Genomic DNA, 25465 nt, shown 5'->3' with positions numbered 1-25465 from the left:
ACATGTGATCTTGTTGTTCAGTGTGCAGACTTTTATTGAATCCCTCTCCCACCCCAAAACTGCTGACTCCTAGTTTCATGACTTTTTCTACTATTGGTACATTTGGTTGATTTGTTCTAGTTCCTGCTGGGAAGGTAGTGCTTGTAATTAATTATTTGTGATTTAGGGGTTGTCCTGGAGAATTATAGCTTCCTTTAAGAATTTGTCTTGTTTTCTGCTCTATCCTGCTTTAACTCTAAGTATCTTTCATTGCTATGCCCTATTGTAGATTAGCTTTTCATTTAATGAAGATAGCCTATTGTTGGGTAACATAACGAAGAAACTATGGGCTTGTACTCACACTAAATGTGTTTGGGAAAGTTATTTAAGTTCTCTAAATCTCAGTTTCTGCATCTATACAATGTGGAGAGAAAACCAGCCCCATCAGAATGTTAGTATTAAATGAGGTTATGTGTAATTGCATGGCACAAAGCATTTACATTAGAAATGCTTATTCCTCTTCAAATAGATAATCTTTCTCTTCTTGACTGTGTTCAGTTTTAGCAAGTATCAAAAGATTTGAAACAAGCGATGAAATCAAATTAAATGAACTATTAACATGAGCTAATAGGAAATTCCAAAATTTCCTATTTTTTAGGCTTTGTTTTGCATTTTGTAGTGAAATTTAAAGTGGCCATTAATCACTAAATATTGTAGGTAAAATTCTTTTGGAAATGTAAGACGTTATTGGCAATGATTTTATAGATTTTGCATTTGTAAAAATGACTCACTTATATATCAGGATTTAGCAAAATACACTTACATTTCCTTATCTCCAAAACCACCCATTAGTTTCAGTGAAGCAGTCATCAGCCCTTTAATTCTGTTCCATATTTCTCTGCTTGATTAACAATTTTACCTCAAGAATTAATAATAGATAATAAACTGGCTTTATCAAAATGTTCAAATTTTCAACAACTGAATATTAATACTTTCTGTGCCTTGCTATCTCATGAAAACTGTTATGAGGAAAATGGCATATGCTTTAAGTATTCTGTTTGATATTAGTGAATCTAAGGTATTTTAGTATGCTTTTTATAAAGCAAAGCAGACTGATTTTATCCTTTTCTTTCTATAGTTCATGTTCTCTAATTTTCATTCATTTTTCTGCTCAGCTCTTTGAATAAATTTTTACTTCTCCTCCCATAAACATGCTAAATGTGTGTTCATGGTGCCTGATTCTACTGTCAATAAATTATCATTCTTACATCTTTTTCAAGATATTTTGTTAATCTATGGTAAGGATGGCAAAAAAAGTAATACTTGTTTTTTGTCTTGTGGGCTTACAGTATATTTGAGCATTAGGATTTATTTGAGAATATGAAATACTGATTCAGAACATTTAATTAATAGAGTATTACAGATGTTGAATAGCAATGCAAAATTTATTATCAGATAGAAATGATAGTAACTCACTTCAGGGACACAGTGATCATACTAAGCAGAAGGCTTTAACATTTGTTGAGCCTCTGCTTTGTAAGTAGGTTTGTATTAAAAGCTGCAGGTGCTTATTTAATAATTTTCAGTATCTCTCTAAATAACTGATTTTATTTTCTCTTTGGTAATGAGTAAACTAAGGCTCAGGAATTCACCAAATAGAGGTAGAGGTGATATTTTCCTGACGCTTTGTTGAGTAGACATTAAAGGAGAATAGGATTACTATAAGATACAGGCATAATGATAGGCTAGAGTGGCAAAGAACAAGATGTGTTTAGGGACTTAAGAGAGCCAGTGTCACTGGAGGAAAAGGTAGGGTATGAAGAAGTCAAGATCAATATCAAAAATAGAACATTTGAAGACAAGCTTGCTGGATGAAGGAATTTGGACCTTATCCAGGAGAATAGTGGAAGCCACACAAAGATTTGGCAATAGAAGTGAAAAAACAGTTGTACTTTAGAAAGATTAATTGGGCAGATGGGGCAGGCATTTCAGGTAGGGGTCAATTAGGGGGTCTCATAACAATCAAGGTGTGAATGATATGTCTGCACTGTGGTGATAGCATGGGAAAATATAAAACATTTTAAAGGTAGACTTGACAAACCTTAATGACAGAGAATAGTTAAAATTAACCCCCAAAATTTGAGTATACTTGACTATAAAGATGACTATAACCATTCTTTATTCAGCAAAAGTTCTTTTGAATTAATTTAAGTAAAAATTTACTCCAAAGTATTTTGTTCATCCAAAAACTCCTAGGATAAAAAGTAAATTGATTAGAAATTATTCAGTTTGTACCTTTTAGTTTGTCACTTTTATACCAGAGATTGTCTCAAAAATATATTAACAATTATCTTCTTGGTTTAGGTTATTAGTTTTATGTCAATTTATTGAACTTTGTTTTTTAAAGATTTATTTATATATACAAGAACTGGGGTATAGGCCAGAGGTGTGGGGGTGAGAGGATTCACCAGAGACAGAGTGGGGAGCAGAAGAGGTGGGTCTACTGAAATACACTGCTGAGGGGAGCAGTGGGTGAGGCAGGAGAGGTCTCCTGGGCCATGTGGGTTGGCGCCCTAGCCGGGGATCGAACTGGTGCTGCAGTGGCTGCCAATAGCTTCATAGAGCTGAGACTTAACCCCCTGCACCACCAGGGAGACCACTTGAACTTCTTTTTGAAAGGCAAATCTGTTGTTGCTTAAAAAAAAAAAGAAACCTAGAGTAAGAAATTTAACTCCATTGAACACCTCGATTAAAATGGGTTAATTTTCACTGACTACCCAGTGTGTGTGAATTTAGGCTAGTCTGTGCCTACTTGAATTCTGAACTTTCTATAAAGTTGAGGGGAAAAGCTATGCTTGCAAAGTAGTGCTTGCACTGAGGTGTGAAATCGTATCAATTTTGATATGAGAAAGTTTTGTCACTCCTTAAATATGGTATGTATTTTTAATGGTTTGCTATCTATTGCACTGTCCTTTGACAGTGTATTTGTTGTTTTAGCAAAATGTGGCACTATATGGTTCTGATAGAATCTTTTGAGTTGCAAAGGGTACATAAATTGTTTTAATGTCAAAGAATATCTTGATTTCAGGATGCCCCTAAATCTGGTACTAGTTGCAGCTCTCGCTGTTCAAGTTCCAGACAGGATTCTGAGAGCACAAGGCCAGAATCTGAAACAGAAGATGTATTATGGGAAGACTTGTTACATTGTGCAGAATGCCGTTCATCTTGTACCAGTGAGACAGATGTGGAAAATCCTCAGATTAATCCATGTGTGAAAAAAGAATATAGAGACGACCCTTTTCATCAGGTTGGTTTACAATATTGGATTATGTGGGGTGTCAGTCCAGCTCCTTTATGTATGTACAAATTTTACAGAAGTGAAGAAAAAGCTTACATCCAATTAAAGTAGTATTACTGTAAAAATTTTTTTTTTCTTTTTATGTGAGCTGTGACCTGGCTTCACTGAAACACAGAATCTCAGTATCTGTGGTATGGTTGTGTCTCTTACCTTGCAAACTGAGTTCCTGAAAAGTTGTTGGTGAATGGCATTTTGTGAGTCAGATTGTGTTTTTAGATGCATTAGTCTGTTCTCAACTTACTTTATGCTCAAATTCATATACACCTGTGACCGTAACTGTCTACATTTCATAAATATCAGAGTTGTATTTCCAACTGCCTATAGTAATACTGTCCAACAGACTCACATAGGTAATGTAGTCTCATTCGAAAATTTTAAACAATGTAATTTTAACGTATATATTCAAAGTATTACCACTTAACATGTAACATTAAAAATAATCTTTTTTTTAAAATAGAATTTTCAAATTTCAATGTGAACACACAGCACACATCTCATTTGAACTAGCCACATTTTCAGTGCTCAATAACCACATGAGCTATTGAGCAATGAAACATTGGGTAGTGCAAGCTTATAGGATATCTTCATTTGTCCCATCAGTACCTCAAAGTTAACCAAATTCCTCTTCATCTTGTATAGATCTGTTTTTCTTAAGGCACTAAAAATCTTGGTGAATGACATCTACTCATCAGCCCAGAAAGCCGGTGGTCGTTTAAAATCTTTACTCTTTCTCATCTTTCTTACTTCTCTTACCCAAATTGTCATCAAAGCCTAATAATCAACAAGTGAACTATTAGAAAACTAGAGATAGAAGAGACCCTCCTTAGCTTATGAAGGAGCTATCAAAGAACCTTTTGAAAACTGGTCATTTTTAATGTTTAAATTTTATGAACAATGAGATGTGCTGTGTGTTCCTTTATAGACAGGAATGAGACCCATGCATATCCATTATTACTGCTTTTCCTAACAGAATCCTCTCAGCCTATTTATTTGTTTTCGGTTAGACTCAGACTGATTTCAAATCCACATTAAAGAGCAAAATGTCAAAGGTAGCAGAAACAGTTTTGAAGACAAGCTTGCTAGATAAAGGAATATAAACCTTGAAGAACAAAGGGGACTTTACATGATATAAAAGTTTATATTAAAGGCATAGTAATTAAGATAGTATGATGTAGGTGCATGCTAATAGACTAAATGTTTGTGTCTCCTCTCCCCATATTCCTATGCTGAAATTTAATCCCCAACTGTGATAGTATTTAGAGATGGGGCTTTTGGGAGGTGATTGGGTCATGAGGATGGAGCCCTCATGAACAGGATTCATGCCCTCATAAAAGAGGCCCTCTTATAAAAGAAGCTCTCTTGCTTCTTCCAACATGTGAAGTTAACAGCAAAATGATGGCAATCTGTGAACCAGGAAGCAGGCCCTCCTCGCCAGATTCCAAAACTGCCAGTACCTTGAACTTCTCAGCCTCCTATGAGAAAGAAATTTCAGTTATTTATAATCCACCCAGATCATAGTATTTTGTTATAGCAGTCTGAACATATATAAATAGATGGACCAGTGGGGCAGAATAGAAAGATCTTAGGATTCTGGAAGGGAAGCATAATTAAGAAGCTTAGCTTTCAATAGGGAGAATAGCACACCACCTGCTGAGAAAGGAGGAGAAAGTGCATGAAGCAAGTAAGACTAAGAAAGAATATACTGCCGGGTGATCTCTGGTCTGTGAAGTGCAGTAGTCTAAGGGCTGTATTAACAAAAAGGGAGATGATGGGTGGTGGTGTGCATGTATTTAAGACAATAGCCACATTAAATGAGTCATACTGCCACATTGTTGAGGCTCTGAAACCATGAATTTGTAGTTCCCATTCCACACAGGTGTGTCACATTCTCTGGAATATAGTTGTAACAATCATAATGATACTAAACATTTAATAAGTATTTACTATATACCCGGCACTGTGCAAAAGTAACCTAGATGCAGAACCTCATGCAATCCTCGCAATCTATGACAGTGTTTTTTTTAAAGATGAGAAAATTGAGGCTCATGGTTAATTAATGCACATATAGTCATAGTGTGAGTGAGTCAATAATTAGTTACTATTCCAAGGACAGAAGAGAAGATAGGTTGATTGAAGTATCATGATCTGGTGAACTAGACATATTAGATTGAGAAAGGAATGAATAAGAAGGGATCGATAGATTGAAGGATAGGCATGTTCAAGATGGAAAAAAAGTGATTTAGAATTGGTTTGAGGAAAATAGTATTGTAAGATACAAGGTTGTAGTTTAACACTAACTTCAGAAATAGCAATTCTGTGTGGTGTCAAGATCCAGGGTATGGCCCTAGTAGTTGTTGAAGTTCCTTAGAATTTGAGAAACGAAAAAAATAATACATGTGAACAGGGTGTTGAATGAATGTCATAATCATAACTGGACTGAGGTTTAGGAAAATGCCTGTTGGCTAGTTACCCAGTGACGTAAGCAGCATAGAAGCAGGGACCATGGATTCCTTTAGCTCTTTGTTATAGCACATAGTGACTTGTACATAGCAGGTGTGTAATACTAGTTGAATGATTGCATGAAACAAAAAATTTTCAAAGCATGCTAATTAGGCCTCTCAATGATGATTTTAGAAGTTGTTTCATACTATGTTATGCAGAATAAACTGGCCTTAAATCTGTCACATCACTTGTTTCCCTTTATTGTAAAATAGTCTAATTCTTTTCTGTATATTTAATTATAGCATCCTAAACTGATTTTGCTTATGGATTATTCTTATTCTCAATGCATGTAAAAAATGAACTTGTGTTTTCAGTTATGCTAGTAATCCTATAATGGAAATTAGCTCCCTTTAGTGTAAAACTACCAGTTTTTTTTTTTTTCTTGTTTGACTAAGGTCTGGGTTAGAGTTGGAGGACTTTTTTCTGCCCACAGTAAAGATTGGAAAAAATTCTTCCTCATGTTGACACACTGAGCTTTTGAATCAATGTGTTGTACTCATGATGTTACCAAATTTATAGTTTTGTTTGCTTAATTTTGTTGTAAATAGTAACATTTGTATGGGAGAAATTTTTCCTCCTGTCATGGCTGTGTATATAAAAAAATATATATAAAGCCATATTCAAGTGAACTTCATTTTTCCCTAAAGTCAGATTTGAATGACTACAGTTCCCACAGTGGAAAATTCTAGTAAAATGATTGTCCTGGTGAATTTATTTGAAATAAAATACACCACCACTTAAGTGTTAAAAGTTTTCAGGTGACTTTGAGTGAACAAGTTGCAAAGCAGTTAAGATTTTGACTGAGGATAAATAATGATCACTGAGAGTTCCAAATTTCAATGTGAACACCATCCTAAGAACCACCTATGTGATAAAATTACAAAATGGAATTATTTGCTTTGATGTTTACCTCACAAAAAAGTGTGTGATGTAATGATGCTCTCCATATACTGTAGCAGTATATGTTTCAACAAGACCAACACATGCATAAAGAAGTCTTAAAAGCCATGCTAAATTCAACAGTTTCTGGTTATCTTTTCTCTTTGCCTTTTGATTTTCTACAAATAGGAAACTATATCAAATTTTAGTTAGAGGAACTCAGAAGATAACTGGGCAAAATTTGTACAAAAGGAAGGGCACTGAGGCAACGCGGGAAGCGCCCGCCACAGATACTATGTGTTGCTGATGGTCCAGAGCTTGCTTCACAGAGGTCCCGCCGTATTGGAAAGCACCTCCTGAAAGCTCGCTGCCCTGTACACCTGCCCCAGCCTGCGGAAAATGGAACTAATGCAATAAATTATCCTGTGAAAGACCACGATGGTGTGCAATATGTGATCAGGCAGGGTCTGCTGTGGCTCCCGAGGGCCAGGACTGGGTTTGCCTCTCTTCACGAGCTGAGGACAAATGCAAAGGCCCGGTACTATGAGACTCCATGATGCATATGTAAAGTCTCAGTTTCAACCTTGTGAGGAAACGGAGGGCCTCGAACATGTCTGCATGACTCTCCAGCACAGTCGTCTCGCCCTGTCATACCCAAGTGTCGCTCTTTAGTATTAGATTGGGCTTAGCTGCCTGGAAATACTTCTCTCCGAGCCTGCAGTTTAGGAGTAGTGCAGTGACTGTCCCTGTCATCCAGAAGCACGGTGTGGCGTCTTTGGGTCCCCAGGTGAAAAGGGAATTCGTGACATGGACCTCGGGGACTCACGGCGGTGACCACTTTCTCTGCTTCTTGCCGTTGCCTGGAGTCTAGACTGATCTGCCCGCATAGCTTCTCCTTAAGAGGCTGGAGTTCATTTAAATGAGGGCGCCTCTGTGGTGGCAAAGTGAACCGCCCCCTTGCTCTTTCCTGGATCACTCTGCTGTGTTGCTAGCACCGAATTGTTTGGGTACCACATCGGGAATAAAATAAATCTGTCAGAGGTTTGTAAAGATTTTATTACTCCAAAGACATACCACATAAAACAGCATCTCAGAATGAAAAACAAAATGCGTCATGGTGCCGAGGAAAACCCTGGCCTAGGATTTCCAGGACCTGTCACGGGCACTTCAGTAAGAGAAAATATGCTGTACGGTGTGCATACGAGAGTGTGCAAGGATGGGGCAACTTGTCCTGATGTGCAAGGAAATGCAAATACTGTGCACAGTGCAGACCAGAACTTCCTCATCGTCTCACTCCTGTGCCTCTCTCCACCCAGGAAACTTTGAAAACGGAATCATATCTGGAAAAAAAAAAAAGACACGTAGAGTGTGTGTGTATGTGTATTTATAGGCCTTTGAAACTGGGCCCTCTAGCATCTTTAACTTAATTCTTTAGCCTCCTGTGATTGTTTCTTACGCTAATGAAATCAATGTGTAATAGGAGTCAACTAGGCCTCAACAGAACTTGCAAACAGAGTGAATAAGTCTCTCCAGAGATTTATCCATGTCCTTATCTTGCCGCTGCCACAGTGCTTTAAATTTCTATTCGAAAAGATTACAGTCACAGTATGTCACACATATATTTTGTAAAATCACCAACTTTACATCTCTTCAGCAGTCAATGAATACTTGGTATGTTATGTGATAATCATTGATACTAAATCTGTTTCAAATTACCAACCAGTACCCCAGGCCGCACGCTCGGGATGACGTGTCAGGAGCATGCACGTATGACCATGGAAGAGTTCATCGTGAAAAACTGAAGGAAAAGTCTGTGGGAAAGCAGATTTTTTCCTGGTTAGGAGGGAGAAAGGATGATCGCTTTCCAAGTGTAGCTCGTCAGTGACGATGCAAACTAAGGTTGTCGCAAGGAAATATTTTTCCGTGTTTTTCCTTTCCACCATCCCTTTTATGTCCCCCACTTCCCACCTGGTCCCTCCCGCTTGAGCCCCAAAACCCTCCCTTCATTTACTTCCACTTATTTAGAAAGTACTTGGTGGATGTCTCGCATGTTTACTTTCCTGCTATTACTGGTTGTTCGCACTGGCTTTTTTCTTTTGGGCTGTTAACACTGGAAGATTTCTAAGCCACAGGTGGACCAAGTGAATCAAATGAACTTCCACTGCAGCCTTTGTAGCTTCAGTTTTGAGTAGACGGAGGAGGGCCGCCCCTGTGGCGCAGCGGTTGAGCGCTGGGCTGTTACGCTGCCCGCGCTTCTGCAGCGCCGGTTCGATCCCCAGGCTCCAGACCAACACGGCGGGGGGGGGCGGGCTCTATCCCCAGGCCAACATGGGAGGGGGCGCTGTGAAGCTGCCCACAGCCTCTGCAGCACCGGTTCGATCCCCAGGCTCCAGCCCAACATGGCCGGGGGGAATAAATGAGGGGGGAGATTGACATACAGGAAGGAAGTAACAGAAGAGAGAGGATGGCGAGGGCCCAGAGAGAGAAGTGAGGAGAAAGTCTGAGGCAGAGGAGTGGCCAGGTAGGAAGAGAGAAGAGAATGGACGGAGGAGGGAGAGATGGAGAGGGACAGAAGAACGCGGGACAGAAGAGCGCAGAGCGGGTCAAGGAGACTCATGCTGGAGCCACTGCGGGGAGAGGTGGAGACGGGGAGAGGAGGTGGAGAAGAGAGAAGGAGGGAGACAAGGGAGGACGTGGTGTAACGGGGGTCCCCAGGAAAGGGGGAGGTTCCCTGCCCCACCCAAGGGAGGGTGGAGCTGAGCAGGGAGAGGAGAAGCTACAGAGGACACTGAGGAAGGAAGGAAGCAGGATGGAGCCAGGAGACCTGGAGGAGGCGCTTGGAGCCTAGAGACACGTGAAGAAACTGCGCTTGTCTTTTGGTGGTGGTTCCTTCCGGGCTTGTCTGGTGGTTTCTGACCCTTTTCTGTGGGTCCCCACTGGAAGATGCTTTAGACTTGTGGCAGGCTTTGGGGCCTTGTTCTGGGCCGGTCCCATATGGATGGAGTTTTACCCACGAGGGGACGGGTCACTTTGGATGCTTCATTTAGAAACTAGACTCTGCCTTTCCTGTATTGTTTCCTAGTTGTATTAAAGTTCCTTCCCATTAAAAAAAAAAAAAGGAAGGGCAGTGAAGAACTTGGTTTTTTTTTTTTTTAATTTCTGTCTCTAAGTGATTCAGTACAATATGCCTTGCTTTATATTACTGGAAAAACCTTTAGTTCACTGTAAGAGACTGAGAATTAAATAGTCTATAAAATCAGTGGTTGAAATCTGTTACCTTTCAGACTTATCACTCTTTCCGTTCACTTTTTTGTACTTGTTTTAGCTTTTTAGTACCCATTATGCTTACTAAATTTCCAGGGAAAGTTTGATACATATTTTGGTTTAAATTACTTATATCCCAAACTAGAGGGATTCTGTTAGAGGATAAATTATGAAACTGCACTTGAGGAATAATTACTAATAACTAGTATTTCATAACTCTTAAGACATTTCAGTAGTGAATATATACTATGAAGATTAATGTTTGTTAAAATACTGTATCTTTGGAAAATGTAAAAATTTTAAGTGGAATTTATTCCTGGCAAACAACTAAACAAAAAAAAGATTTGCCAATAGCATGACTATTGGCTTTCTGGTTGCCTGTAATTATTCATCAATGTTTAATCTTCTATAACAAACAGGGCACATACAGCTTTACATAAAGAAAATTAATAGAGATCAGAATAATAACTTCTCATAACTGTTTTCTTACATATTTTGAATTGTTCATTTTATACCTTTAATTGAAATGAGCCAATGCAACTTTATCCCTTTAGAGGAAAATTTTATATTCCTTAAGTTTATAGAAACGTATTTACCATATTTTAATTACAGTTTTGTCCTGTAAAGAATAAATATAACTACAATAGATTCTTCTGTTCACTGTTAGAAGTTATTTTAATGAAATATGTTATAAAATTTTGTTAGAAATACTGTAATGTGACCCTATCCTGGGTCCTGTAGTGTTCTTTCAATAGCTGATAATATAAAGATTGTTACATTAATTTTATTTCTGTCTTTAATCCCTAATTATCCTATTTTGAAGCTTTATTTTTTGAATTATAGATCTGAAACAATCATAAAACCCAAAAAGTCTAAAGGATCTGATCTTTTGTCCTAAAACTTTAAAAAAGTTTTTTTTTTTGCTCAATGAAAGAGTCATAAATACTTTATGAGTACTTGGGAGAGTACTTCTAGTTGGGAGAGTACTTCTTCGGAGAAGTACTTCTAATTGGGAGAGTACTTCTAGTTCTGTGTGCTTTAGTTTGCAGTATTTGTTCTAGCTGGGGAAAAAAAATGATCCTTTGGAGAAAAGCATCAAATACTAATTTGATTAATTTTATTTTAAAAATGTCAAAATTATCAAATATTAAGGATAGGAGAGTAAGAGTCTCTTTCATGATGAGATTATATCACTAGTCTTTCAAAGAGGTTTAAATCTCAGCTGTCACATTTTTTGTATTGAGTGATCCTAAGTTGGATAATCAGTAATTTGAGCAATTTGGTAACTATTTGCCTTTGAACTTAATAGCTATGTAAACAAGTTGTTGGTACTGATATATTTTAGTGTATTTTTGACCAATATTGCCTAATACCTGCTTTTTATATATATAAAAAACTGTTCTTAATGTCAACTCTTCAATGTACATAGTTGTAATATTAAGATAGAATTTTAGTGTCATTGAAGTGAATATAGATATAACTGTATTTTATAAATAGAATGTATAGTTCTATGTAAATAGTACCTTATATAAGCGCAACTGTATGTTCTATTTATAGTGCATTCACCAATTTCTGTTTACTTAAAATTGTGTGTATAGAGATATATACAGACTTTTATATGCACACAGTTGTTTTGTGAAATGTGATAAATGTATTCACCAGTTTCTGGTTGTTTTTGTTTTTTCAATAGAGTCATTTACCTTGGCTCCACAGTTCCCACCCAGGATTAGAAAAAATAAGTGCTATAGTATGGGAAGGCAATGACTGTAAGAAAGCAGACATGTCTGTACTTGAAATCAGTGGAATGATAATGAACAGAGTGAGTTTTTAAATTTTATTCTTTGGTTCAAGGATAAGACCGTTAACGTAAAATAATTATTATAATATTATATTTATAACCTAATCTCATTTCTTTAACCTGGAAAAAAGATGATTTGTGTGTATTTGACTCGTTTTGTGATTGAAATAGTGATTTGCCACCAAAGTGTTTTCATCTTAAAATTTATTCTTCTTCTGACCAAATAGATAATGTAAACTAGAAATTTTCCTCCTTTGTTATTCTTTTTTCATTTTCAGTGGCTCAAACAGTGGAGCTGCTAGATAATGCAAATGTTGATGAAGATTTATTTTTCTGTATCACCCCTCCTGTTTCATGTATTTATTAGTATCAAAAACATTTTTAAAAATTCAAACTAGAAAATTTATATTCAGACTTGATTGCCTACTTAAATTTGTATAAAAGTCACAACTAGTGGTGAAATTTGTGAGAAGTTTTGAAGTAAAATACAAATACTGTGGATTTTAACTTTAGGTTTTATTAAATTGTTTCTTTTATCAAATCATTGCTGACTTAAATTTTACCTTATTTATCTGGATGATTACACATGATTTAACTGGCAATTCTAAATTTCTTATGTGTTTTTATGCTAGAACTGCTATGCACACTTTTTGTAGGAGAGGACTTACAATAGCTGTGCCTTGAAAGTGATGTATTCAACATTACATATCTCATGTGAGTCACACAGAGCTATTGAGGAATCTCTGGAGATGTAGGTCTAGTTGGTGCTCCTTAACTGCGAACTGGTAGATCATGTATGTAATTTACAATATGATGATTAAAAGTTAGCTGAGTATTTAAGATCCCTCCTGGTTCTACCAATCTTACAGTTTTCCTATTATTTAATTCCCAGTTCCCTTTTTTAATAATGGCTCCCAGCCTTTTATTGCCTTTTATTTAATTTTACCCTCTTTTCTGAAATATTTTGAGTTTAAGGAGATATCCATTTGAGCTCTTTAAAGAAAAACATGAATTAAAAAGTTATCCAATAAGTATAATTCTAGATTTTTTCCTTCAGTGAACAGTGGATATGAGATCTGATTTTTTAAAATACTGCAATCTTTTTGAATATTTGTAACTTTTGAAATAATGCAATATGTAGAAATTTTTTTTCAAGATCTGGGTAAATCAAGATAATCCTTTTGCATCAACTTGGTGAATTAAAGATGTAATATAATGAACTGTGGTAAAAACTGAAAAAAAAAAAAGGTTATTTTACATACAGTAGGCCCTCAAGCTTTGTGCACATTTAATTTTAATGTATCAAAGCTAATACATTTTAACCGGTATATTGCTATCAATAATAATTTACGAGGAACCATTTCACTATTGATAAAATTTTTGTACTTTTTTTTTTCTTTTGTCCATTCTCTCTATAAAGGTAAACAGCCACATACCAGGAATAGGATACCAGATATTTGGAAATGCAATTTCTCTAATCCTGGGTTTAACACCATTTGTTTTCCGACTCTCCCAAGCTACAGACCTAGAACAACTCACAGCACATTCTGCTTCAGAGCTTTATGTGATTGCATTTGGTTCTAATGAAGATGTTACAGTTCTTTCTATGGTTTTAATAAGTTTTGTGGTTCGTGTGTCTCTTGTGTGGATTTTCTTTTTTTTGCTCTGTGTAGCAGAAAGAACTTATAAACAGGTGGGTATAATATAGTATTTTGGACAGAGACTTTTTTTAAGACTTATTTATGCATACAAGAACTGGGGTACATGGCAGAGGTGCAGGGGGTGAGAGGATTCAGCAGAGACAGAGTGGGGAGCAGAAGGGGCAGATTGACTGAAATACACTGCTGAGGGGAGCAGCAGGTGAAACAGGAGAGGTCTGCTGCGCCATGTCGGTCAGCTCCCTGGCCAGGGATCAAACTTGTGCTGCAGTGGCTGCCAATAGCTTAATAGTGCTGACACTTACACGCTTGTGCCACCAGGGAGGACCCTGTACAGATACTACTTTATCCTTGTCATAATATTCAAAATATTCCTGAAGTATCTTAGTATCTCCTTAAATCATTTGATCTAATTGTTTTCTTGTTTTCTGTAGTATTTAACCAAATAGGATAAAAAAAAATCCGTATTATGTTGATTTTTTTGTTTTCCTGTGATAATCAAGTAAGCCTTATTTCAATGATTTTTAGCGATTACTTTTTGCAAAACTCTTTGGACATTTAACATCAGCAAGGAGAGCACGGAAATCCGAGGTTCCTCATTTCCGGTTGAAGAAAGTACAGAATATAAAAATGTGGCTATCTCTCCGTTCCTATCTTAAGGTAGGATGGTAGTGATTAAATACTCTTAAAATTTTGAATCTCTATGATAATTCTAATTTCTTATTAGTTGATGACATATATAATTGCATATATATGCTATATGGACTCTTAGTGTTGTTTTTGATCTGTGAATGAAAATCCAAAAGGCTTATATGCATTTTAGGTAGAAGATTCAAAATCAAATGTTGTAAAATTACCTTTATAAATTCCACCAACTTCTCATTCAAAATCTAGACTGACGATTTTATTCTACCTACTATAGAATGGTTATCACAAGCCAGCAGAGGGAGCCCACTGCTTGGCAAAGAATTAAAAAAATCTAATCAATGAGTCACTTCTCTGGAGTGACTTCTTCTAATTAAAAGATATGAGCTTACAATGCTAAATCATTCTTTTCATGCCGTTTTTTTCCTGTAGTCTTTTCAAATTTCCTAGTTTCCTAATGTAGAAGAGGGAAATAGGAAACATCTGAATTAGTTTTAGGAAAACACTTCTAAGTATTTATTTTTACAGTTAGTAGCGATGAATTTTATAATGTATGGAGAGTAATCATAATAAATTTGACTCAAAACCAACTATCCTCTGATATATGTAGATCTTTAGTGCTTTTTATTTTGAAGTAACAAGTGAAAACGTTTGCACTATTTGTCAGTCGTTAAATTTAAAAAAATTCATTATTTAATTTGTAAATTCAGCTTAGTCTCCACTGAGAATTAGATTTTTTTTCCCACTGTGACAAGTCTGTGTCTGGAGGAAGACTAAGAACTATTGTTTAGCTTAGTGAAGATCCATCTAAATTACCCCTCATGAAACCCCAAGTATGTATCACATTCTGTTGTACATTCATTTTTTTATTCAGTAAACAGAAATGAAATTGGCTGTTAATTAGTAATGTTGAAAGTGTTTCCCTTTTCCCCCTCCCCAGCGTCGAGGTCCTCAGCGATCAGTTGATGTAATCGTCTCATCTGCTTTCTTATTGACTATCTCAGTGGTATTTATCTGTTGTGCCCAGGTGAGTTAACTTATTCTGTATGAAATTAAATAATCAGATCTATAAACAATTCAGCGTTAGAAGGCTTTGTAATAATAAAGCAACAATACAAGTAAGCCTTCTTGCACAAGTTTTGAAATTGACTTTTTGAAGTTTTTTTTTTCCATAGAATAAATCTTACTTATCTGTTATAACTGAGGCTAGCATATTCTCATTCTCTGATGTCTGTTGGTTGAACATATAATTAGTTTTTGTTTATTTCCCAAGACAAACATGAGTGACTGGAGTTACAAAGTTGTTTCAGGCTATTATTCTTTATTGCTTTAATCTTCATTTTTTTAAAAAGTCTAATTTATTTATGCATACCAGAATTGGGGTGTAGGCCAGAGGTATGAGGGGAGGGTGAGAAGATTCACTAGAGACAGTGCGGCGCAGAACTGGCGGATGTACTAAAATACACTGCTGAGGGGAGCAGTGGGCAAGACAGGAGAGGTCTGTTGTACCATGTGGGAGGTCCTTAATCTTTTATTTTTACATGAATTGTCATTGTGACTTGACAGCCATATGCTCTCAAAAAAATAATTTTCAGGCCTCTCTGGTGGCACAGGGCATTAAAGTCTCGAGCTATCAAGGTATTGGCGGCCTCTGTAGCACAAGTTCAATCCCTGGCCAGAGAGTTAACCCACATGGCACAGCAGACCTCTCTTGTCTCACCTGGTGCTCCCCTCAGCAGTGTATTTCAGTACATCTGCCTGTTCTGATCCCCACTATGCCTATGGTGAATCCTCTCACACATACCCCACACCTCTTGCCTACCCCCCAGTTCTTGTATGCATAAATAAATAAATCTTCTGGTCACTGCAAAATTTTTAATCGGGAAGCACAAGAGTATGTCAGAAAATAGTTTATGGTATAAAGGTTAAGCTTCCAACTCAATTAAGGTAACATACTAGACTACTTAAATTCTTCTGCTTTAAAATATCAAATCATGCTCAGGATAGGGGAGAACTCAACTTTTTAATACATAAAGTGAGCTTTATATATATATTACTTATATCTCAGTATATAAGACCATGACAGGCAAAAAATGAAAATAAAACTGAGAAACCGAGCAATTAAGTTAATATGCTTTAATGCCCACATGAACACAGTAGATGAGGCCTCAATTTGCATACCTCCTTACATGTGCTTGAAACTAGAACCCTTAAAAGTTTCTGTGAACAGGTGTAATAAGAAAAACAGCTTTCCCACCAATACAAGAAGACAATAAGAAAACTTATCTGTTTGGATTCTTGCAGTGGCGGGGGTGGGGTAGGAGGGAGTCTCTTCTAAGCATATAGGCCTGCCCTTATTACAATAGATAATTGAAACAAATTAGTGGATTTTAGTGGAGATTCATAATACTATGGACTGTATTTATTAATGAACGGTCATTAATAAAGTATATCTTTCAAAATTTGGAACAAACATTATACATGAGAGGTATTTGCTTTATATTAGGTATAAGACAGTTACCTTCTTTATCACTTCTAGTCAGCATTTTGATTGAGGGTACAAGTGAAGACAGGAAAAAGAAATGGGTATAAAGGTTGGAAAGAAAAACAGTCATAGACCATATAATTGTCTATATAAAACATCCAAGTGACTTTATATTGTTTAAAATACACTTTTAGAAAAGTAGGATGAACTAAAATTAATTTTTGTTCCTATAATCCAGAAATCATCAAACTCCCTCTGTACAGAGCCAGATAGTAAATATTTTAACTTTTGCATGGTACATGCATTCTCTCATATATTCTTCTCCCTACCTTAAATTTGTAAGTACTGCAAAAGACACCATAAATGGCAAAACTGTCTGGGAAAAGATATTGGCAAAATATGACTTAAATAGCATTATTTGGAAAAAACATAAATAGCTTCTAGTTATCAATAAGAACAACAGACAACCTAATAGAAAAAGTGGATATAAATTAAAATGTAACTTTCAGAAGAGGAAACCCAATGCTGATAGCTGTATGAAACATCCTAAGTATCAGGAAAGGTAAAACAGTAATAAGTTTATACCTGTCAGATTGATAAGAAGTTGATAATAGCAAATGTGGACAGAGACAAGGTCAAAGGGAAATCTGATTACTGAGAACAAAAGTTCCATAACTGTTTGACATAAATTTGCAATCACAGGCCCTGCGATTTTAATCCTAGACATTGAGAAAATCTTGTATGTGCACAAGAAAAACATATATGGTGGGTTTTTGCAGCATTATTTATAATCAGGAAAACTGACAAAATTAGTGTTGATAGAATGGGCCAATACCTTATGTTAGATTATTTTACTTGTAATAGACATTACAATAAAATGAATTTAGAGCTGAATGTATTAACTTGGACAAATTTTGAAAACAAAGTTTAGTGGAATAAAGCAAACTTTAAAATGATGTGGACATTGATAACATTTATATAACTATAAACCCTCATTGAAAAAAATTAACACAAAATTCATTCATTACCCTTACAGGTAAGTGGGGAAGCATGGGAGTAATAATCAAGGAAAAGTTTAAAGGGGCTTTAACTGAATATTTTTCAAACATCTGAAAGAAATGTTGCAAAAACCTAAGATTTGACAAAACTGTACAGAGTTCCCATGGGTTTGATTGCATTATACTCATTTTATGTGCTTGAAATATTTCATAATATATGTGGGATGTTTTTAAAATGTAAAGAACTTGTCTGATCACACTGCTTCCTGTTGCCTCTTTCATACACTTAGTTGCTTCATGTGCATGAGATCTTCCTTGATTGTCACTACAACTGGGAACTGGTAATCTGGTGCATCTCGTTAACACTTTTTCTCCTAAGATTTGTTACCCTTGGATCAGAAACAAGTAAAAAATATAGCAATACCTCAATCTTACTTACTGAACAGGTGAGGGTGCATGTTTATTATGTTACAAATTAATGTCTATAATCTTCAATTAATCTAAAATATTTTCTAATTTTACATTATTAGATTAAGGCCATTTGATATAATGCAAACCTTTTTTCAGTGTTCCTGCCTTGATTTAGATTTCAACTCTACTTTTCTTATGCCCCATTCACATTTGATAAGAAGGCAGTACCATTTATAGAAATGAAGGGTTTTAAACTATTAGTGGGATATAATTTTGATGATTGACTTTAATATTTTCTTCACCACTTCTTAAGAATTTAACAAGGAGACTTACTGTCAGTGAATTTGTTGACTGTTTTAGTCAGGGGTAGTTTAATTTTAAAAGCAGTAGCCCTGCAAATAAGGTCAGTTGATTTTTTTCTTATTCAAGTTGATTTGGTTCTTAGACTAAGAGGTTCTCACCTTTTAAATAGCATCCATTTTCCCTTTTCATTTCATCTTTAATTACATTTGGAAAGTATAATAAAATATAAGTATCATTGCCCAGAACAGTTAGTATTTTATTGAATCTTCCGATTCGTTTTTTCAGTTTTTAATTGTTTATTCTTTTTATTGAAAGATAAACCTCTACTTGAAAATGGAGAAGAAACCTAACAAAAAAGAAGAATTGACACTAGTGAATAATGTTTTAAAACTGGCTACTAAACTGCTAAAGGTAAAAAAAAATGGATAGAATGTGCTGTTCTAACATTATATCTTAGTCTTATTTATAGCACCTACCTTGTATTTGGCTTTCATTATTTTCCAAATTGTTCAAATTATGTTTTAGCACATTGATGCAATTTATATGTTCCTTCTCATTACAAAATAGTCGCCTAAATCACTTAATAAACTTTAAAGTATTATAGTATGCTCTCTGAAAATTAACATATCCTAGAACTTAAAACAGATTTCAAAGCAAAGAATTGGTAATAATTTGGGAATTTTAAAACTTATATTTCTCATAGTAGTCTGATTTAAGCTAGCTTTAAAAGTAATAATGCATAATCATAATAATCATTTTTTGAAAGAAAGAATGCAATTTCAATATATATATGATCTCATAGTAACTCTTACAAAATATTTGTATCACTGCTCTCAAGCATTAGGAATGCTTGTTTTTTTAATGGAGGTAACATTGGTTTTTAACGTTGTGTAAGTTTCAGGTATAAAACTATAATTTGACATCTGTACATAGTCTTTCTTAAGAGTAAAATATCTTTAATCTCAATTTCTATAACAAGTTAAATATAATTCTTAGAATTTATAAGTATTCAGAGAATGCTATGAAATTAGTGTCTCAATGTTATGGTTAATTCTTCAGTAAACAGAATTAAGTAGACTGTGCTTCAGAGTACACTAGGCATTCAAAGGGTCTAGAGGATGTGGGTGAGTTTGTTAATACATATGTTTGACATATATATTGAGTATCTTCAGAATGTAGACACTATGTAGAGGGAAAATATAAAACTAAAATACAAAGCACAATAGTGTGATCTTTTAGATCACAGCCTTCTAGTTAGACCACTGGCACTTAATATAGATTGCTCTTTCTCTCTCACTTTTCACATCCAAGAAATTCTGAAGCTCACTGATTCAACCTCTCATTTATCTTCCAATTCATCCCTTTTGCTTAGCTATGTGTCTTGGAGTCAGACCTTTTCACTTTAGCTTTTGTATGCTGAACTCAAGATAGCCCTACTTCTGGTCTCACTGTTCTCTAGACCATCTTCTACATAATGGACCTGGTGATCTTTTTGCATGCACACTAAAGTCCCTTTAGTACCCGTCTGTTGGCATGGTCTTCTCAATGAATGACCCTTACCAGGTAGCCAGCTTTAAAAATTCCCTTGCACTTGGACTCTAACGTTGCTGAACAACCTTGTAGCAACCCAATGGCCTATGTCCTGGTGTGTCTGAAGGAACACCTCCTCTTCCCCACCCGCTGAGTCTCAGCGACCTTACTCTGGGGAACATACTGGCTTCTATACATACCTCATTTATCAGACTCATATTTGAAGTAGTTCTATGTCTGTTATACTATAAGGTCCTGCAGCTCAAGGACTGACTCTTAACTTTCCCAGGGCCTAGCATATAATGGAACTTTAAATGTTTGCTGCATTCAATTAATTAATCCATGCATTTGAAAGCAGACTCAGAAGGAAATTTTACATATGTATTAAATATTGTTAAAGTTTTATTAAATTTCTAATTCTAAAAAAAAAAAAAATTCCAATTCTGTGAAAAGATTCTATTCCCTTTTGGTTTCTGTCTTTATAATAAAAAATGTTCTAAAACCCACCTTGCAGCTACCAGAACAATACTAGTCATTCATTCAGGACAGAAGTTGGGAGTTAGAGGTGCTTCCAAAAAAAGCCTCTCCTAAAAATAACCTAGGTTAAACTTTAAATAAGTTAACTACTAATTTTTAATGAATCTGGGTTCCTGTTTATTTTTCTCTTCTGCTAGGAATTGGACAGTCCCTTTAGATTATATGGGCTTACAATGAATCCACTGCTGTATAATATCACCCAGGTAGTCATCCTATCAGCTGTTTCTGGTGTGATCAGTGACTTGCTTGGTTTTAATTTAAAGGTAAGAACCTGCAGATACTTTCTTAGTGCTCTATTACACTTTTGTGACTTTCTACCCTAGCCTTCTTTTACAAACTTACTTGAGCAGTAAATGGAATATTTTCAGTGAAAATAACCTCACATTGAATTGCAAGGAATGATATATTTCTGATCATATACTATTGGAACTTCTAATTTGGAAATTTAAAGCCAAAAGTTATGTGTATATATAGCAATGCATACTTCCTTCAACATTTACACAGCTGTTAGTGAATAAGATGCAGATTATTAAACTACCAGTACAAGTACGTTGCCACTTCCTACTAAAACTAGAGAAATCTTATTTTCACTTTAATTTTTGTAAGATTAATACTTACTACAAATGAATGGATAATGGAGTCAAATAGAATCTACATTTGTTTATGAATGAAATATAGATAATAGTAGTACTGTATAATTTAATAAGTTGCAATATTAAAAGTAGCTCTAATGGTCACAATTGTTTTTTTTTTTTTTTCACTAGTTGTGGAAGATTAAATCATGACAGTTGAAAGAAAAGAAGATGTAGCCTCTTTTCCAGAATAAGAGTACCAACTAAGCTGCCTGAAAGCAGTCACTGACTCTTTGCTTCAGGAGTCTCAGCTGGGAAATTGAAGTGTTTACATCAGACTGTCTTGTGCAATTCTTATATTTATTTCACTGTTTTTTACATTTACTTTAGTCTTTATATTTTATTTTTAAGCATTGATGTTCTTAGGTGTTGAAAGGGTGATAAAACTGATACCCAAATACTTGAGATCCTGGTAATTGTTCATAAATAATTGACAAAACAAATTGTGAGAATAGAAGCCATTGCTAAGCACTGTTTCTCCATCAATGCCGTGAACTTGCCTTACTTGAAGAAAACTTCTTGAACTTTGAATAATGTATTGAACTCAGCTAAATGCATAAAACATTTTCTTCGGTAAATCAAGATCCAGTCAGGGTTTCTCTTGAATTATTTTGAAACAATGCCAGGATCTAAACTGATTAAGCTGCAGTTTAAGCACCCTTCAGTATTAATATATATGGTATTATATAACAGGTCAACAAGTGCTCTTTGATGATAAAATTCTTAATAGAGCAATAATTGTAAATGGTTACCATACTGTAAGATATTTTGATAAAAATTAACTAGTAATAATTGTATTTATTTGAAAACACTGGGCTGTTTGCACAGCTCCAACTGTGCATGCTCAAAATGTGCACTTTTTAAAATTGTTACTTTTAATGCGTATCTTTATATGGGATATGTTATAGTGTACTAGGGCATGATATGGTATCCTTTTGAGTGGGGTCTATACTCATCTCACAAGTGAAGTGCCTATTGATATTACTAAAGTACATTTTGTTTACTCAAGTAAAATAATTTTCTTCCCATGGTACACTATAGTGTATGCTATTCATACTACACTCAAATGAACAACTTCAGAATAAGTTTAAGAACCAATAAAATACTCCGCTGATTGCTAGTTATGAACTCGACAAATTTTCAGAAATGGCTTTAGCTTGCAAACTTTACCCTCTAAACTGATAGATGCTCCCTCCCTCGCTCCCATTATATAAGGGCTATTTTAGATGCTTTTAACAGAAAAAGTTAACCTTTTGCCCCACAAATAATTTGCCAGGTGTCCAAACGAGAACCTGTCATGTTGGCATGTTAGCAAGTAGGGCGAATATGATGGTACCTTAACATTGGGCCTTGATTTTAAGTTGTTATATTTGTACAATCAAGAATATTCTAGGAATTAGATGAAACATGAAGTGTTTTGCAATTTTTTTTTTTTAACTGGGCCTCTAGTTTCTAAAAGAATTTATTTGAAACAATCTAGAATTTTCTTGGTGTAAGGTGCATCATGTTGAATATCCTCACATTTTTTACCATGTTTTAAGGAATTTAAAAATAATTGTAAATGATTTATTTGACTGGTGCAGTTCTGATCCCCAAATTATAATCTTAAGATCAGGAATGTATAGAGAATAGAGCCATGTCATACTATCACTTTGCTCTTACCATTCCTTTTGATCAGCCTCAATTCAGCCTCATTGTGTAGTGCATTTTCTTTCTGTAGAAAACAAAAACAAGTATTTTATTTGCCTGTGTTCGTAATGTTTAATAATGACCAAAGTGCATTCTGAGTTTTTTCAAGGAATGTATTACTGGAGCTTTAAGAACATACTTATTTTCTCATGTGAAAAATTAGGCTATGTCTGATATGTTTCTTCTTCTATTGAGGTTGTTTTTAGGAACTATATTTTATAAACTTTTTCAAAATAAGGTACATACCTATACAGAACTTATCATTTTGCACAGAATATATCAAATATATTTTGAGGGAAAAAAAGTACAGCATGAGTTCTGTTAGGAATAAAAGATGAAATTATTGTATTGCACCAAAAAAAAAATTTTCAGAATGGAAATATTTTTGAGAAAAGTAGCTAAATATACTGATTTAGAAAAATACTTGTTTCGGATTGAAGTTCATTTTAATGTGAGTTGGGAGTTGATTTGTTAAGGACTGTATACCTCTCGACTTAATGTTGGATTATGTCACTAGTGTGGAGAGCAGTAGAATACTAAATAGAAAAAGTTGTCATTTTAAGCAATTTCAGAACATTAATGGAACCTTATAAAGCAGAACAAGTGACATTGCTGCCTTTAAGAATACCGTGAGTGTAAGAGATTGAGAGCAACTGTACCATGTCTCATAATACAGAAGAGGCAGCTCAAAGAATTGTGGCAGTTGTCTGTTACCTGTTGTTCCTTTGCCACATGTGTTGTATTTTGAAAGTTTGAACAGCAAGTTTAAAATAAAATATTCTATGACTGGCAGTGCTAAATTGGAGGGTTTTTTTTTTCCCTTTAATTTTCAAGACATACACATTTCTAAGGTAATTTTGTGTTTACTGTACATGAGCTTTAGTTATAACTGTTAGGTTTGAGGGGAGTGGAAATAATTTTTTTAAATGACATTTGAGATTCTCAGAACATGAAAGATATACAGTCCTTTCACCAAGATGCTGTGACATCATTGTTTATATTAAAGTACAGAAAACCAACTGTGACCTGGGTTATTTAAACTTACTGTCAGAAGGAGAGTGGTGTTTTAATCAAATATTTTTGCACATAAATCAGAGGCTGTTAATTCCCATGTATTTTCAAATTTATTGAAAGCTTACTATTTAAAAATTTTAATGTTTTAGCCCAATATAATCACAATCACTTTAAAAGGTAATTCAGAAAATTAATACATTTTACATAGAAAGGACAGTTATGACGACTCTCCAGACTTCAAAATAGAGCCAATTAAAGAGGTGCCAGTCATAATGCTCTATCACTTTGAACCCTCATTCTCAACCTGTTTTCTGCCCAGTCTATATGACAGATACCACAATGCTTACTTCCTGGGGAGCAGACTGTACTAACTGTTGGGAGTTTAACATCTTAACATAGGAGGCAGGACCTGTATATTTTCAAAAGTATTCCTCAAAGGGATTTGGAAATTTATCCCCCCAGCCCTCCTCCCCACCTTGAGAATTGCTGAATTTATGATAAGGAATTTTACAGAATGCAAATTAACTGCATTCACCATTATATTCCCAGCACATGAAACAATGCCCGATATAAAGAAGAATCTCGCTCCATTTACTGAATGAATGAATGTAACTGAACAGGTCGTAACCACAAGCTAGTCTAAAATTCTCATTTTACCAGATTAAAAAACTGAGATTACAAAATAGCTTTCATCTCATAAGTTCTCAGATACTGACCTTTTTACCTAATGTCTTATAATAAAATGTTTATATATTGTTATTTTTCTTAGTGGTTTCAAGCTGGGGGGGTCTTGTTCTTCCCTCCTATTTGGATGCAGAAATCCCAGTCTTCTTCTACCAACCTGACTATTAAAGAGATTTGCAAAGATTTAAAACAATTCTACTGTGTTAGCAATTTGTTTTGGAAAATAGCTTTCTTAAAAATACTTAATATGTAATTAGCTTATCACTATCTTTAAGAAGTATTCAACTTTTCTAGTTTAATTTTAAATATGGTGACTTGATAGATAGCACATGTAAACAAATGGTCTTTAGGTGCCTCAATAGATGTTAAGAGTGCAAAGGGGTTTCTGAGACCAGAAATTCTGAAAACAATAGATCTAAATGAACTGAATGATTACTGTTAACTCTTGAATCTAGAAATTGGGTAATCCTGGTGCTGAGGAGGACATGGGTACCAAAAATGAGAAAATTCATAAGCTGAAAGAATAGATAAAAGCAAAAGTTAATCACATGCCTCCTTACCCTCCTAAATACACAGAGGCTAACAGAGTACTCATTTTCCAGATGCTTTCTAGACATTTGTGAGGCTCAGTTGTCACTCCAGCTCTAGGATCTTTGAGATAATGAGTCCTAGGGCAAGCAGAGAGCTCCTACGCTCAGCATAAAACAGGAAAAGCCTCGGAAGAATTAGAAAGACTCCCAAGATAAGGGCAACAGATTCCACAGGGGACAAATCAAACACTGCAGGACTAGGGACAACAGATTCCAGAGGATAATCAAGAAAAAGGTTAAGGGCTGGGACACAAGACTTAATTCTGCCACAGTCATTATGGTAGTGAGTGAGACCACCAAGAACTAACCAATCACAAAGAGACTGAAGGGGCTTTAGAATAGTTAGGGAGGGCCTCCCTGGTGGCGCAAGGGGTTAAGCACCGCACTATGAAGCAATCACAGCCTCTGCAGCACGAGTGTTCGATCCCCGGCCGGCCCACATGGAGCAGCAGACCTCTCCTGCCTCTCCCACTGCTCCCCTCAGCAGTGTAGTTCAGTCAGCCTGCCTG

At 35.3% G+C, this 25465-nt stretch overlaps 1 protein-coding gene across 8 annotated transcripts in view; it reads left to right on the top strand.

Moving 5' to 3' along the window:
* PHTF2 (putative homeodomain transcription factor 2) overlaps positions 1 to 23457 on the top strand; it is a 102381-nt gene extending 78924 nt beyond the window's left edge. For all 8 annotated transcript variants that reach the window (XM_037510952.1, XM_037510996.2, XM_054692501.1 and 5 more), the window contains 9 exons: positions 3068 to 3286; positions 11673 to 11801; positions 13201 to 13473; positions 13967 to 14098; positions 15024 to 15110; positions 17857 to 18012; positions 18596 to 18691; positions 20485 to 20610; positions 21112 to 23457. In XM_037510952.1, coding sequence (XP_037366849.1) covers positions 3068 to 3286; positions 11673 to 11801; positions 13201 to 13473; positions 13967 to 14098; positions 15024 to 15110; positions 17857 to 18012; positions 18596 to 18691; positions 20485 to 20610; positions 21112 to 21132 — 1239 coding nt within the window. In that variant the 3' untranslated portion in view covers positions 21133 to 23457. The remainder of the gene's footprint in view (positions 1 to 3067; positions 3287 to 11672; positions 11802 to 13200; positions 13474 to 13966; positions 14099 to 15023; positions 15111 to 17856; positions 18013 to 18595; positions 18692 to 20484; positions 20611 to 21111) is intronic.
* Positions 23458 to 25465: the final 2008 nt, after the last annotated feature.

Source organism: Talpa occidentalis, unplaced genomic scaffold (genome assembly GCF_014898055.3).
Source record: "Talpa occidentalis isolate TD23 unplaced genomic scaffold, MPIMG_talOcc4v2.1, whole genome shotgun sequence".
NCBI lineage: Eukaryota > Metazoa > Chordata > Mammalia > Eulipotyphla > Talpidae > Talpa > Talpa occidentalis.
Note: the sequence above shows the minus strand (reverse complement) of the source record. Positions and strands in the feature narration are given on the sequence as shown.